The sequence below is a fragment of the Charadrius vociferus genome, unplaced genomic scaffold, assembly GCF_000708025.1.
Source record: "Charadrius vociferus isolate BGI_N301 unplaced genomic scaffold, ASM70802v2 scaffold433, whole genome shotgun sequence".
In the NCBI taxonomy this organism is placed as follows: Eukaryota; Metazoa; Chordata; class Aves; order Charadriiformes; family Charadriidae; genus Charadrius; species Charadrius vociferus.
Window position 1 is genome coordinate 1,030,357 of NW_009647846.1, and position 15,901 is coordinate 1,046,257.

The 15,901-nt window shown below is 44.2% G+C and overlaps 1 protein-coding gene across 2 annotated transcripts in view; it reads left to right on the forward strand.

Annotated features, from left to right (window-relative positions):
* The first annotated feature begins 339 nt into the window (after window positions 1-339).
* The window catches only part of CNTN4 (contactin 4), a 136,155-nt gene continuing 120,593 nt past the window's right edge, over window positions 340-15,901 (forward strand). The window contains exons 1-2 of one of the 2 annotated variants that reach the window (XM_009882853.1): window positions 340-464; window positions 1,512-1,687. In XM_009882853.1, coding sequence (XP_009881155.1) covers window positions 1,546-1,687 — 142 coding nt within the window. In that variant the 5' untranslated portion in view covers window positions 340-464; window positions 1,512-1,545. Of the gene's footprint in view, window positions 465-1,511; window positions 1,688-14,289; window positions 14,330-15,901 lie in introns of those variants that run through there. The other variant, XM_009882852.1, reaches the window with a different exon arrangement.

Here is a 15,901-nt window from a genome sequence, read left to right on the forward strand (position 1 = left end):
AGTGTTTAAAGGTGAAAGTAAGCATTGTGATTTGAAGTGAGCTGTGCTGTCGTGGTAGGAGCATGCCTGTTCCCCTTCGTTTGAACTTTGGGTAAAGTTTCAGTCTGTGCTCTATTTAGTGCAGAAATCTTTTCCTGAATGTTGACTCCAGACGAGGTTCAGTGGCTTTTGGAAAAAAAAATCTGGCTGTTGTAAAAAAAAATAAATAGTGTATCACATCTTTTCTAGGGCGAATGATGCACGACCTCCTGCTGCTGTGATACTATTTTATATTTTAACACCGAGTGCATGGAGATGCCATCAAGTAGCTGTCACATTTTTTCTCTGTTTCACGCAGACGACAACACCCTGCATGGGCCAGTTTTCCTTCAGGAGCCCAACAGCGTGATCTTCCCCTTGGATTCAGAGGAAAAGAAAGTGAAACTGAGCTGCGAAGTGAAAGGAAATCCCAGACCAACCATTGGGTTTGTTGAATGTTTAACTATTCTTTAGCACCATCTCCACAGTACAGCTGTATCCCCCAAGATCCATTCTCCTCCATGGATCATGCCGTGTAACTCAGCAGTGGCCCTGCAGTCTCCCACAAGGCTGATGATAAAAAACCAGGCATCAGGAAACCACCGCGCATGGCAGCGCAATTGCAAAATTTGGACAAGGGTTCAAAAACGTTACAAAGGGATTATAAATCATCTTGGCTCCCAGATTAACCATCCTTTTCCATAAATGTGGACAAAGCTCTTAACTGTTTTCAGCTTTTTACCTTTGGGATCCTTAGAAAAAAGATGCTGTACTACCACGGTGATGATGCTGCTGTAAACCATTTCGGCTGCTGTTTTTTTTTTCCTTTAGTGCCTTCTCATTTTGTTCGCCAAAGTAAATGCCACTCTGAAACCCATTAAGAGTTGTCAGACCTCAGCCACTGGGCTGTCTTCTGACACAACCGACTAGTTAACGCAACAAACTTTGTTGATTCAGTGGTGTGAACAGATTCAAATTGTCTCTCTGTACATTCTGGGGCAGTGGTGGCCTCGCTCCATCGAGGGCTGGTGGGGATGAGGATTGCTGTAACTAGGGCAAGCTGGGGCTGGGATTTCTCAGTGTCCCAGCTTGTGACAACATCTGCTGTGAGTGAATTTTCGTAAATTTAAAAAACAAACAGCCAGCAAGTTGGGAGAGGGAAATAAACCTCAGTGGGTTTGAATGGTTTAAAGATCCTGTTTCTGGGACTTCCCCTTGCAAAATGATTAATTCCAAAGAGCAGCAGCACTAGTAACTGCATAAGCATTAATCATATCAGAGACTGAAATATATGTCAAGGATATTGCTCTTCTAGTTAAATACTGGAATATTTCAGTACTGTGCAGGAAATTTGCATTTTCATGCTTTTTTTTTTTTAATAAGTAGTCAAAGATGTTTTAAATCTTTCTTTGTTTACTACACGTTGTATTTTCAAATACCCAAGAGTATTTGTTAATATTAGCAGAGTTTAACTTTGGCGTTTTGTGCTATAGGTGGAAGTTAAATGGAACCAGTATTGACATCAGTATGGATTACCGCTACGGCATGGTGGAAGGCAACCTGTTGATCAATAATCCCAATAAAACCCAAGATACTGGAACATACCAGTGTGTAGCAACAAACCCGTTCGGAACAATTGTCAGCAGAGAAGCAAAGCTTCAGTTTGCTTGTGAGTAACAACGCAGCCTCCGTTCCTGCAGCGAGCTAGAAAAACCGTGAGAGCAATGTCTGCTTTAATAACCCTTCCTAATGCTGTTCATGGGGTAGAGAAAAACCCTGGATTTAGAGGGGAAATGTGAATGAGGACTAGGTGCCTTGGTTTATGATTATTTAAGTAAAATTGTACGTAGTATGCAGGGTAAAATGGCTGATGTCTTGAGAAAGAGGCCACCTAGGAAAGTATCTGGCAAATAGGATCTCACCACTGATTTCTTTCTTTCCTTGGAGAATTAAAGCTTCAAAATATTTGAAGGAGAATACTCTTTATAGGGAATATACTTTATAAGGAATAAATTCACAATGACAGTTTTCACAAGTCCTACAGTTTAGTGGTTAGGTACAAGTACTTTCAGGTATGGGTGATATTTCGCAACTCCATGTAAAAGGGAAAACAGGCTGCTTCATATTTATTTTGGGTTAAATTCAGAGTTGCAGCTTCTTGTCGAAAGCTAAGGATAATAGAAGACGTAGGTCTTGATGTGAATTAGCATTATATGAAATTACGAAAAGCCATTTTGAGGTACAGGATGTAAGTCTGTAAGAGTGGGCAAATGATAACACAGGACCGCAAGTCGTCTTTTATTGTGTAGTTGTGAAGGTGAAGGCAGAGAATAGGTACACAGACTTATTCATCCATCATCTCTCCGATTTCTCTGTGCCGTTGTCCCGGGAGGGGTGTACGTAGCAGCTTAGTAATTACAGCAGGGCCTACTATGAAATACCCTTGCATGCGCCTGCAGGAGTTCAAGGCAATCGCTTCCCAGACATGAAGCTATCAGTAATGGTGAGCTGGGCTTTCAGGAGAGCTTAATGAAAGATGCTTTTGACCGACTGGTAAGAAAAGCTGACTTGCTCCAGCTACAAAAATGAAAAGGTAAAAATGCCAATAGACACCGGGTTTGCACAATATAGAGAGGTGATTTGTAATGAGAAATGTTGCTGTGGGTAAAGTCAAGTCCTCCGTCTCCCCACATAGTTTACAATATATTATTGGTTTGTTTATGACCCGCTTGTGCTTTTCCGTGGCTGAAGGTGCGTTTTCACTTGGGGTGGGTAATGAACAGCTTCCTCAAGACCAATCTCATCACTCCAGATTTCAGCATGTCAGGGTGATCGCTTCATAAATACTGCGTTGATGTGCCTCTCTGGAGACCACGTGTTTCACAGCGGGCTCCGTCTCACAAACCGTGGCCTTCTGCTAACTCCCGGGGTGAGCCTGGGAAGCATCACTGCGAGCACAGCACTCCCACACCCCCTTGGCTGGGGTTGCACTGGTTGCTGAAGTCAGTCCTTTACGGACAAGCTGGATACCAGTTTGCAGCTCCTTTGGCAGTGGTCCCAGGATTCACAGGGACGAGGAGGGAGGAGGCTGATGCTGGAACATCCTAAAACCCTGTACGGGGAGGACCATTTCTAGCCACTGGAGAGCTCTCTTAAGCCTGTCTGCCCTCAGTTGCTCTCTCGGGATTTTTCCCTTTTATCAAGTTATTCTCCTGGAATTTGCACCCTTGTCTGGCCCCTAGGTAGCACCTGCGGGCTCTGACCCAGCTCCAGCACGTCAGCTTGCTCTCTTACGCCCCGCTATGTTATGTGTTGTGATTTAAGTGCAGCAAACCATTTAGTTAGAGGCTCGGGACTGTGCTGCTTAACCTGTCTGTAGCTTCACCCGAGCAATCCCTTATTTGCCAGCCTGATCAGTGAGTTGTGTGACTTTTGTGTTACCTCATTTTTATTTCTGAGGGAAGTTATCGCTGGGTCTTTTGAGACTAATGTCTGGGGGGTTGAGCTTTATTTTCTCCTCGTAAGGGTTAAATTCTGAATCCTGGGGCATCATTAATATGTGGTCATTCATTCTTCAAGGGCTGTGTTATTCTTCTCCAGCGTTTTCACTGAAGATTAAACTACGATCTAGCTATTCAACCTCCTGTGGAGGTCAGAGAGGGTCAGCAATTTAATCCTTGAAATATGTATTTAGGTTACAAACTCATTATGATAAAAGTGCTAATATTTCCCCCCAATACTTGCTTTGTGATATATCATTTACATTTCAAATTTGTTCTTTCTCTCTCTCTCTCTCTCTTTTTTTTTTTTTTGCGATGCTCGTTGTGTGAAATTGAACATGTTTTGGGAAAGTAAGGAATCTGCTGTGCCACAGTAACAGAATATGGATTAATGATACCCTAAACCCTGCGCTTGTGGCAACACAGGCTCTTAGAAAATAAAATAAGCTTTAAACTCTGAGTATGGATTCTAATAATGGCTTTTCCAAAATGATATATAAAAACACAGCTGAACTAGATTAAATTATGGGCTTTTTATTTTAGAGGATGGGGCTTAGCTTGACAGTTTATTTACTGTACCGTAGTTTCTGTTTGGAAATAACACCGAAATCAATAAGAAGTTATGCTTGGAAAGTGGCGCAGCTCTGATGCTGCAGTTTAGAGATGTTCCCGCCCATTCAGACATCCAATTAAAGCTGTTTACCATGGCCCGGGTCCTGCTTCCGTTTAAGACAAAGATAAAACTTGTATTGATTTTTAGTGGCACCAGAGTTGGACCGTACCCCTCAGAAAGCGATGAAGTTGCAAGTTGTTCCGCCGGCTCAGCTCCCCTTCTCTGTGCCATGACTCGGAGGTGCTGAGCAGCGCGAGGCTGTGGGCAGGAGAGCGGTCCAGCTCCGTGCGGAGCGGGACGCCCAGAGCAGGCTGCGCTTCTAACCAGCATCCTTGCCACGTTATTTCTACCGACTGTGAAATAATTTACAAAATGGAACATTAGTGCGCACCGGTGCTGGCAAGTGCATTTATATCCACATCTCCATAGACATAAAATCACAAAGCTGAGTCCTGGGAAAGGCTTCTAGAGCTTGTCTGTCCCCAGTGTGAGGCAGCATCAACGCCCTTCCGTAGAGAAACTGTTCTGCACATTTTCAGACCCTTCTCAGGAGTGTGTATTTGGAAGACTACGTATTAAGATTTATTTCTGCTTATTTTGGTGGCCTCTGCTAGTGCTAATCTTACTTGCCAGCACCTACTGCTGATGGTCTGGACTATGCTTGTACTCAATGCCCTGTGCGCATAACGACTCGAAGGCTTTCCAGTCTATTCCTCCTCCGCGTGTATTCGCTGTTGAGTGTGGTGGATGCCCATAGCACGGTGCTTTTGGGCAGCTGAGTCCCGATGGCTTCCCATCAGAAATGTCTTTGCAGAAGCCCCCAGGCTGTCACCACGTGTGGGTGCCCACGGAAAGTGCCAGCTTTCGCATGACCTGGGGCTGGTCTACTGTCCTTGGGTTTGCTCTTGCTTAACCCAAGGCCGGTAATGAAGAAGAGAGCCAACTTGTCAAACCTGTTCAACATGAGCAACGCTGGTGGAAATGGGTTCAGGAATAAAAAGACTAAGTAAGGTTTCCCCTTCTGTTTGTAATTCTTTGCTAAGTGATGTCTAGATCTGTTCTTTTACAATCCCGTTAACAGGGTGGGATGAGCAAGACAGGACTCTCCCCAGCAAAGGGAATGGCCGTTATTATCTTTCCTTTCAGCTGATTTATGAGCACCTGTAGAGTAACATCTCTAATTAGAGATTAACTTTGATATTTATTGTGCCTTGCTGAGGCCACGGTTTGTTTTTTACTGCCCAAGCTTTGGAGCCAGACATTTTTGCGCAGCTCCAGGAGCAGTGCGGAGGGTCAATCCGGACACCCCTGTGACCCCATCTCGGCGTCTTCAGACTGTCTGCTCCATCACCGCCTCCTGTTGCGGCAGCTAATGCATCCCCGGGACGGGGCCAGGGCTTCGCTCTGCTCTCCCAGTGCATGACCCCTGCCTTCTCCCGTGGAGCCATCCCCAGTGCTGGTAGATGAAATATCCTTTCCCTGCTGTGGTAACTAGACACAATTTGGCCCTAAACTCCTCAGCAGGATTTGCAGTTTAACCTGAAAATACACAAAGACAGTGCTACCTGCAGTAATGCTGGGTTAAAAATAAACCCTGCGGAGAGTGGGTGAGTAGCCATGCAGTAGTTGTTGCCTTTCTCATCAGTACTGATGTTTGTCACAGGCTGTTGATTTAGAGATGAAGGTCCAAAGAGGAAAATCAAGTTCAAATCAGTGCAGGTTTTCAGTCATAACATTTCTTTTTTGCCCCCTGTCCTTATAAAAACTGCTTAAAAGTACTGTCTGCGAAACGTGAGCTGGAGAGAAACGGGATGTGCTTTTCAGGGGTTTCTAGCAATTTGCACATTGTTACACCCCCACACCTGGAGGACAGTTGCTGTCCTTCTTCCCACTCTCCCCAGACATGCTTCTCTGAAATCGGTGCCTTTCTGACCCATAACAATATTCTATGAAGGAGTTTCCTTCAAATCTGTAATTTAACAGGTCCATGCTAATGCTATGGGTATTTTCTGCAGTCGGCAAAAGTGATACTGAGATGTCCAGGGGACTGAGGCACCAATTTTTAGAACAGAACTGAGACTCTGGGAGAGGGGGGGCTACAGAAAAGGTGTAGAGGGACTCTTGATCAGCGAGTGGAGCCATAGGACAAGGGGGAACGGTTTTAAACTGGAAGAGGGGAGATTTAGATTAGATATTAGGAAGAAAATCTTTACTCTGAGGATGGTGAGGCACTGGCCCAGGTTGCCCAGAGGCTGCCCCATCCCTGGAGGTGTTCAAGGCCAGATTGGATGGGGCTCGGAGCAACCTGGGCTGGGGGGAGGTGTTCCTGCCCAGGGCAGGGGGGTGGGAACAAGATGATCTTCAAGGTCCCTTCCAACCTAAACTTCTCTGATGATGAGTTTGAAGGGCAGGCGTCCTCAGAGGATGCTGGAGCAGCAGCAGCAGCAAAGCATCGCGGTGCTGCCCCGGGGAGCCCCGGGCTGCGGGCGGGTGGGATGAGATGAAAGGGGAAAGGTCTCCTCCTCCTGCAGACGGCCCGGGTCAGGTGAAATGGCTGATTTTGTGTGTGGAGTTTAGCCTGAACCGTTTTACCGTGTTTGAAGATTAAACTGTGCCTGGAGGGCAGGGTTTGGAGGGAGGCTTCCCTCCGCCGCTAACTGGGGCAGCAGCCTCAGACCTACCTTTGTGCGTTTTCCATCAGATTGTTCATTTGTAGAAATTCTTAAATTTCTTCATCGTTACCATGAGCGTACTCCTAGCTGCAGGGAATCACACTATTCATATTGTTTCTGAAAACTGTTTCCCCCCACACTTTATGAAAGGAATTTGTTTTATAGAAGTGTTTCTGCGAAAATAATTGTTACGCATGAATTAGCAGCTAGGACTCAGCGCTGCGCAGTGCAAACGGCAGCAGAAAATACAGTAATAATGTGGTTGTAATGAGAATACTTTGGGGCTTTGACCTACCATCCCAAAATAATTTCACTGTGATGGTAGAAAAAGAAAATTACTCCCAACATTATACCGAGCAGGATTTTTTTTTTCAATATTCCCATTGCTGGAATGATTCCTGTTATATCTTGTACCCGAGCAAATACCATAATTTTTGCTATTAGTTGCTAAGAAACAAATTATAATTGCCGCTCAAATTCTTTACTGTTGTACCCTCTTATTGCCCTGAAGTGCATTCATTTTCTTTTTGGAGATTAAATGATCAATGAAGTAATTCTTTCAAGAACAATTAATAATGAAAACGTTTTCAGAAAACCGCCAAAGTATCTGCCCTGCCTTCCCCAAACAAACAAGCGCAACAACAATCGCATTGATTGATCAATGAAGCGATGCGCTGCCGCTCGGCTGAATGAGGCATTCGGCACGCAAATTAAATCATTTCCGCAGTGATTACTAACGTCTGAGTGTTGAGAAAAGATGATGTGTTTTAAACCTCCTGGAAATGAAGGGAGACAGAGGGTTTCGGTTGTTTTTTTCCGGCGTCGGACTGCAGCTGGGACGGTGGGTGCGCGTGGTTCTGCTCGTCCCTCGGCAGCCCGTCGGTCACCCGTGCTCGTCCTCTTGGTGAAGTTTATTTTTTTCAAGGATTTTGTGCTTATGAAGGGCAGAAAGCCAGTTCGGCATGCTTTCCTGGCTTCTTCCGTTTTCTGGTTCACGCCGCAGCCCGTGCCTGCAGCCACCGCCACAGGGTGAACGTGCCTCTGCTCCGGGGCTGCTTTTCACCCTGATCTCGAAATACCACGCTTGGCTATTTCTTGCTCAGGTACCCTTGCTGCTTTTTCGGAGCCTGGACTTCAAATCTGCAGCTTTTCCCATAGTTTAATTCACTTTTTCCTGGCATTTTCGGCGGCACGCTATAAGTATGGTCACAATTCAGAGTTCACACCCCCAGCCAGCAACTGGAGTTTGCTTACACCCAGGGGCCATAAATCTGCCGTAAATAAGTTAATTTTCTTAAGTTTTTCTTACATCTTCAGGAATCGGTTTTCTTAGTGTGGTCTGCTTTCCCGTACACACCCCAAAACGTCTTTTGCTGTCTCTTTTTCCCTCTTTGACACCTTTTGGAGCTGCTGCATGGCCACGCCAGACGGAGGGTTCCGTCATGGAGCGCAGGAGAGGCTCCGCGGCAGCAAGAAACAGCACCGTGTTGCGGTGGGTCTGCCTCTGCCTCCCCTGGCTTACCTCCCCATTTCAGTTCCCGGGAAGGTTAAAAAAACTCACTGTAACATTTCCCAGATATACAGGACACAGTTTGAATTACAGATCCAAGAAATAAATGTGTTTTGGTTACAGATTCTCTGGGAAGATAGATTCCCTAAACTTTCCATTCTTCCTAAAGGAAGAGTTGCTTTGTAGCTCCTGAAATTTGTCAAATAAAGAGTTATTTTTGAGCTTGTATGTGCACTTCTGTCCAGTCCCAGAGGCCCCATCTCCCCAGGCTTCCCCAGTCCCACCGAAGTGGCTGGGACATGTTGGCCGTCCCTGTTTTCCTCCATATGCTGTGACACTCATGAAGCTCTCAGGTCACGGGCTCGTAAGAGGGGGCACAAGCTATTTGTGGTGTCCCCGATTCTGCAAAGTTACAGTGTTAAAATTCTTTAGGGCATCAGATAAGATTTTGGGCTAACTAGGACAAAGTTGGCTCAAGAGTGTTTTTTCCTGTATGCATGTATAGTCCCCGATTCCTCCTCCAGTGTGCTTTAAAGGAAAAATACCATTTCTATGGGTAGAAGGCCTGATGGTCTTATCCAAAATCAGACACTCTACTGCTTGGGCCCCCCTGGACTGGGTTTGGTGTGGTGCGGGGTGTGTTCTTACCAAGGGAACCAGCAAATTTACATGACTTTTTTTACCCGCACATGTTTGCCAATGTTTCTCTCCTTCGCTGAACTCCGAACTCGGCCGTGCAGAGTGTGGTCGTCGGCGTTGCGGCTCCACACCGCCGCACCTTTCCCACGCTCTCTCCCACGGGCGGAAAACTAGGCTAAGCCTCACGTAAGCTGCTCTTTTTTCCATTTTTTTTTTGATGAATAGGACCAACAGGGAGTATGTAGCAGAGGAGAGATAGGTAACCTACTTTACTTTCATCTTTGATAGAAGGACCCTTAACTTGGAACAGAAACAAAGGATTTATACCTGCTTTGTTTCCACCCGAGGGTTATAAATAAGAGGAATATATTATCACTTAAAGCAGTGGCAGGGCATTTGTAAATAATCAGCGCACCGTCTCTCAAAGCTGGTAATCTTGTAAGCCTGCAGTGTTGTTTAGGAAGCATATTTCAGTTTGTAACAGGCAGAACTAGTGGTGCTGAGAGCAGGGAGCGTTGCACGGGGAGGCGTGGGAGGGCTGTGGCCGGGACCTGCTGCGCGGGGCAGGAGAGCTGCCACCAGCCCCTGGGCATCGCTTAAAATCGCGGGTCGGTCACAACGCCATGGTTACTTTTGTGGTTTAGAAGTTTAGGGTATAGCAAGGCACAGGCTTGGCAGTTTTTTCCCTGTCTCTCTCCATATTTATTAATTTTGCCTTTAAATTTTGCCAAAAATATATATATATATATATATTTTTTTATATCTAGGGGCCAGATCTTTAAGAACTAAACACAGATGTAGTTGTTTGTTTAAAATGTTTGCTTTAAAATGAACGTTTAGATGTGGTCCTATTGTGCCAAGGCCCATAATGTAAGCTTTCCTTGAAAAAAGCTCTGCTGTTACATGAAACTCTTCCTCGTCTTGAGAAAATTATCTGTGTGCTAAATCATGTCAGGGTGCTGTGGAAAACTCCGAGTGGCAGGAAATAAAAAGAGAGTTTTCTCGTTTTCTCTGATGTTCTGAATGAAGCAGTAAGTATTCAGGTTCTGAGCCCAGATTTCGGGGACAATTTCACTTTGAAATGGAGTAGATCTCTCTGCATTTGAAGATCTTCTCAGCTTAGGCTTAATCAGTCACTTTGACGTCTCACCTGTTCATACCGCCCTTCTTTTTATATGTTCAGTGCGTAGGTCATGAAGACAAGGGTGTAAAGCTCCCCGGGTAAGCTAAGGAGAGAGCAAGACTTGGTCTTTCTTTCCCTGCTTTCCCCGTGGCTTTGTGCAGGATCTGATACCATTCTATTTATCAGCAAAATTTCCCGTTTTCTGTCTTACTCCTGAAACCTTTCCACCTTACCTGTATCACCAGCAAGCTATTATTAGAGAATCAGTGCACATCATCTGACATTTATCCCGCTCTTTGTAGGCTAAAAACAGGAATGAAAATAGGAGTACGCTGTGAATATTAGTGTGTCCTTAGTAGTAGTGTTAATCCTCTGACTGTGACTGTATTTATGGAATATTTTTCTGAGCATTTTTTCTTAAAGCTGAGGACGGGAACGGTTGAAGAGCTATGTAGATGATATTAGAGTTTCATTTTCGTAACTTCAGAAAACAGTCCACCTACCTTCGAGTACACTCTTACCTCTGCAAATCACTGACATCCAGATGGCTTACTCTGGTGACAGCTAGAAGGGTGCATAAATAAGAGAGGAAAATAAACTGCGAAGTTAAATTATTATTTTGACAATGAATGAAATAGCCTGGAAATGTAGATGCCAATATAAAGCAGTATCATTGAGAGTGCAGTGACCCTTCAGGGAATGCGGTTATTCAATGAGACTGAACCATACTTCCTTTAAAAGACAAAATGAGATATGACGAACTGAAAACTCATCAATTTAAAAGAAGTCTTTCCCTCTTGACTTACGGATAATTATTAAGTATTAATAAGGATATTTCCTTCGAATGTTAATATTTTGAAATTTTGATGAAGAATTCTACAGAGACTTTGACAGTGAAAGTCATAAGCAGCCGGGGTAGGAGTACGCTGTGTCCCCACACGGTGGTCCTTACTTGTGGTTTCACATACGTGTCCGTGGTCGCCATGCTTTGTGCAGGAATGAATGTGGGGCATCGTTTCTGTAGCAATTAATCTCCGTCTGCTCACTCTCTCCATTACAGACATTAGAGGTATGACAGGGCTGGGAACCATTGCTGTTCATTTATAGGTGATCCTCTAAACCACATAAACATCTGTGGTTGCGACTAAGGCTTCTCTTGATTCAGGTTCTTTCCCGTTACAAATCTTTCCAAACATCTTGAGAAAACTGATCCTAGAGTGGTACAAACGTCTGAAGAGCCGTAAGCATATGCTTTTGGGACATATCGTATCGCTTTTTCTCATCTTTTAGGTCCAGTAAATAGAGAATAGGACAAGGAATCAGGAGGTCTATGTTATTTTCTCTGGTTTTAGGATGCTTCTTGTAACACCTCCCCTTTGGGCTCAAAATCCCCTGGTTTGTCAAATGAAATAGTGCTATTTATTTACCCAGTGTGAAGAAACAATTATTGTCCTTATTTTGATCCTTACTGATTCTGTGTCAATGCAAATCAGTGTTGTCTTTAAATGTATGGAAAACAGCAGTTACAGGACCCCCTGGTCAAGCACAGAGTATACCCACAGGCCAGAGGTGGACTCTGTCTTTGTAAGAAAATTTCTATTCCTGTTGATGGGCTGTAAGGCCAGTGCAGAACAATTTTATCCTAGTGTCCACTTTTTCATGGGTTTATTTTTTCTTTCCTAATTCCTTCTGGAAAGCAAAACTGGGGAGTCAGTGTCGGCATGCAAAGGGCAGCAGCGCTTTAAATATGTTTGTTAAAAGTTGTCCCATGTTAGTTTTCCTGTCTGCAACAAACGTGACTGCCATTTCATAAGATATTAGAAGTGAGGGACGAACAGAATGCCAAAGTAGCTCCTCTCTAAGCGATGCTGCCTGGCGTAGTGAGGTACGTTTCCACAGGCAAGCTTGAACCATCAGGTACCCTCTGTGGACCAGCATCTCTGTGGGGTCTTTTTTGTTTGTGTTTCTATCAAGCAAAGGACATTTTTCTTTGAAATTTCTAGCTCAGCAAGCTTGTTTCACATTATTTTACATTATTTGGGGTCTGTATTTGCATTCATTTAGCTGCACAGAGTAAGAAGGTGCAGCAGAGCGTGTTGCGGCGGGGTACACGCGAGGCACCTGCAGTGTTAATGCTCAGCGATGAAGGGAGAGAGGGCTGTGCACATCTCATGCCGCCAGTAAAAATACTGCTTTCTGCTATTGCAGAATCCTCTGTACTGGAAGAGAGCGTGCGAATAACACGTTGTTTTGCTAGGAAAATATAAAAAAAAAATCTAGGACTGAAATAACTCTGTTCAAGTCAACCCAAGGGGAAATGTCTGCCCAGATTTTCCAGATTAAAGTAATAAAATAAAATTTTCTGAGTCCTCAGCATTTCGTCTCAAGCAGAAGAGTTGCTTCAAACCGAACGTTTGAAATATTTCCTATAGAAAGAAAGTAAACAGGCAGCTTTTATGAAATGGAACATAAAGTTGAGGATTTTTTTTTTCCTCTTTTTGGTAACATCATAGAAAAAAAGGGATTTGATTTGGGAAGAGAAGAGTGGATGCCTTGCAGATACTGCTAAGAGTCCCCGTTTCCCAGTAAGACGAATGGCATGAAGGAAGGCAAAAAAAGCACTGGGAATGCTTTGTTGCCTATTTGGAAGCAAGGATCAAATCCCAGCGAGATGATGAGGATGTAGTGTGCCAGGAGGAGCCGTCCCAGTGCCCACCAGCAGCTCAGGCTTGGTGTGATGGAGGAAGGAGAAAGCGGTCCGAGCACAGCGTGAGGGTCCGTGGCTCCCGCAGCTGCATGTTGGCCAGTGGCATTGGTAACGCTCAAGGAAAAGCTGTCCCAGCATTTGGAATGCAAGGTAAAAGCCCAAGGAGGAATTTTAGCCATGCGGGTAGACAAATCAGTCTGTCTTTGATCGATGGTGGTCAGAAGGACTTGGCAAGATTTAAACATAGTCTCAATACGAGAACCCAGATAGAGATGTCAAAGTCCAAGATGATACATAGGTCAGAGATGTGAGTGACAGGGAGAGCGGGGAGGAAAACATCTTGGCTTGCATACCAACACACCAGCTTTCTCCTTTCCTAACCCAAGCGTGGCCGTTGCAGCTCACTCCTGGCTCAGACAGCAGGAGCTGCGAGCCCTCCTCCCCGGCCGGAGGCAGTGTGCCTCCTCAGAGGACCTCTGGTTTGAGTTCAAACCTCCGACTCCTCCAGCCATCCATCTCTTCTCATCGCATAGCTAAGCTGAGCCTTCAGAGCAAACCCCACCGTGAAACTCCTCCAGCAGCAGATGTCCCCACGGCAAAGGCTCATTGAGGATTTTGGCACCTTGTGAGAACGATAGCGGATTCTGTGCACGAAAGATTAGGGAAAGGAGAGGTCTGGAAGTCCAAGCTGGAGCTGGCCGCTTGGTAAAGATGCACAGGCGGTACCTTGTTTGATGACTGCAGTAATAAAGTCCAGGCTTAAATATTTTCCGCAGGAGAGGCAGGGTAGGGAAATAGCAAGATGTTTACCTCTAAAACTTTTTTTTTTTTTAAGTGAAGTAGAAATCCCAGTGAAATTTCTGTTCTAAAGGTCAAATTAGAAAGCTTTCATCCCCAGACTTGTAAACTGTTTCTGAAGTCAGTGACTCTAAAAATTATTCATTAGAACACCAGCTCTTAAACTAAAATTCTATTAAGCTCCATATCAAAGCGGGGTTTATTCCGAGCTGCCCAGCCCGCTGCCGAGTCTTGACACGACAGCAAGGACGTGGGCAGGAGGACTTAATCTTTGTGTATCTGTGAAAGGGATGACATAAACCCCTGCTTTTAAAAAGTCAGGCACAGGTTTTATAGAGACAGTGTTTAGAGATATTAGAGCCATAAATATCTGGAGGCAAATCTTGTCAAGTGTTTCGAGAGCAAAAAGCTTTAATGCTTTTGTGGGTGCTAGTCATCAGTTAAAGTGCTTTCAGCCTGCCTTCATATAGACGGGCTATGATTTCTTCAAACCAATGTCCTCTAAAACCTGAAATTGATTGAGATGCACTGGAATCTCGTCTTCAAGACTATTTTATGGGCCAAATTAGCGTAGTTTATAGTCTACAGCCAATGAAGTCATATTATTCCATGGGCAGTGATGCAAATGACTTCTGTCTCCATCTGGTTGTGTATTTTGTCCAGGATATGAAAGTATGCTCTGTTGTATGTGGAGAGTTATGCAAATCTGATGAAAACAATTTGGAAGAGAGCATACAAGCTGTCTCTTGGTAGAAGGCTCTTTATTCCGTCTGAACCAGGAAGACTCGGCCAAACTCTCCGATTGCTTTTTTTTTTTTTTGTTCAACAAGGTGTGATTGCCAACCTCTTTGGAATACCTTTGAGATAAATCATGTGGTCTTTAATAATTAAAAAAAAAGTCCCATTGACTTTGATTCAAGGACTGGATATGACCTTAAACATGATTCTAAATCTTAGATTGCTGGGACCATCTTAAAATTACAGAAGGGGTATGAAAAGGCAAACCACATTATGCTCCGTAAATCTCTTGAAGTCATGCATGAAAATTGACTTTAGGTGTCTTGGCTGTTTCTGTGTGCATAAATGGATTGTGTGTTTCACGTATACAAAGAAGTAGCTACCCCTTACCTATATCATTACTTTACCCCTTACCTATATCATTACTTTACTTCCTATCATGTGTGATTCAAAGTTCATTTTTATATGTACTAAAGGTCAATTCTTACCAAATTCATTTTTAACCGTTTTTGTTTCTTGTATCCAAATTGCAACCAACCCTCAAGGGTGAAATACCAAACCAAAGACCCCATGCAGTTTATATGAGCTAAAAAAAACTTTAAAAAAAAAATCCTAATCAAAGGATTTGGATAATCTGACTGAAGTATTAGTAACCTAATCGAAGAAATATTTTTAGCATTGTTACGATGATACTAAGGCTCGAGTGCATAGTGTCCAGTTATTGTGAATTCCCAGTAATTCGACAGTTGCAGTGGTGCACACAGTCCAGCATCTGCCCTTTTCCCTTCCTGTGCTCCTCCTGGACATGAGCTGGGTGGTGTCAGCATTCCCAGGAGGAGGCACTTTGTCCTGCTTTCAGCTGGGAAAATCTTTCTAGTGATTGCTGTGAAAGGAATGCAAATAATACCTATTGTTTTTAGTTCTTGGTAAGTGATTACACTACTCAAGGACTTTTTTTCAGCTTCCCATAGCAGCATAGGTAGAGTGATGGAATGGCCAATGAAGTATTCCATACCATAGATGTCATGCTCAGTATATAAATGAGGGTTAGCTGAGGTCCCTGCTCGGGCTGGTGCCAGTTCACTATGTGGTCCCCAGTTTATATACCAAGTGAATTTCCTCCCTTTACTCTTTTTTTTTCCCTTTTCCCTCTTCCCCCAACCTTTCTGAGAGGCTGAGTGAGCAGTTGCCTGGTTCTAGTTGCCTTTGTTCCACCCGAACCTGCTTTTGCGCAGTCCGAGGTTGCGTTCCATCGGTGAAGAGGAGCTGCGGGTTGTGCTCACAGCTTGGAGGCATCTCTTTGCGCCCCATGGCCGCACCAGCGAGGTCTTTGCCGTTATCTTGTGGTTGTATCCTCGAGGTCCCCCATTCCAATCTCTTGTTTTTCCTTCAAGCACATACATCCTCTCTCAGGGTTCATTGAATAGCTCACTCTGTAGGGATAACGATCCATTTGAAGATATAGATAGATATATAGGTGTTATGCTTTGGTAGCTGCTTGCTACTAACATCAATGCAGTAGAGCAATATCACTGATGTGTTATCAAATTCGCTTTACAAAAGTCTTAGAGATAGATTTTAAG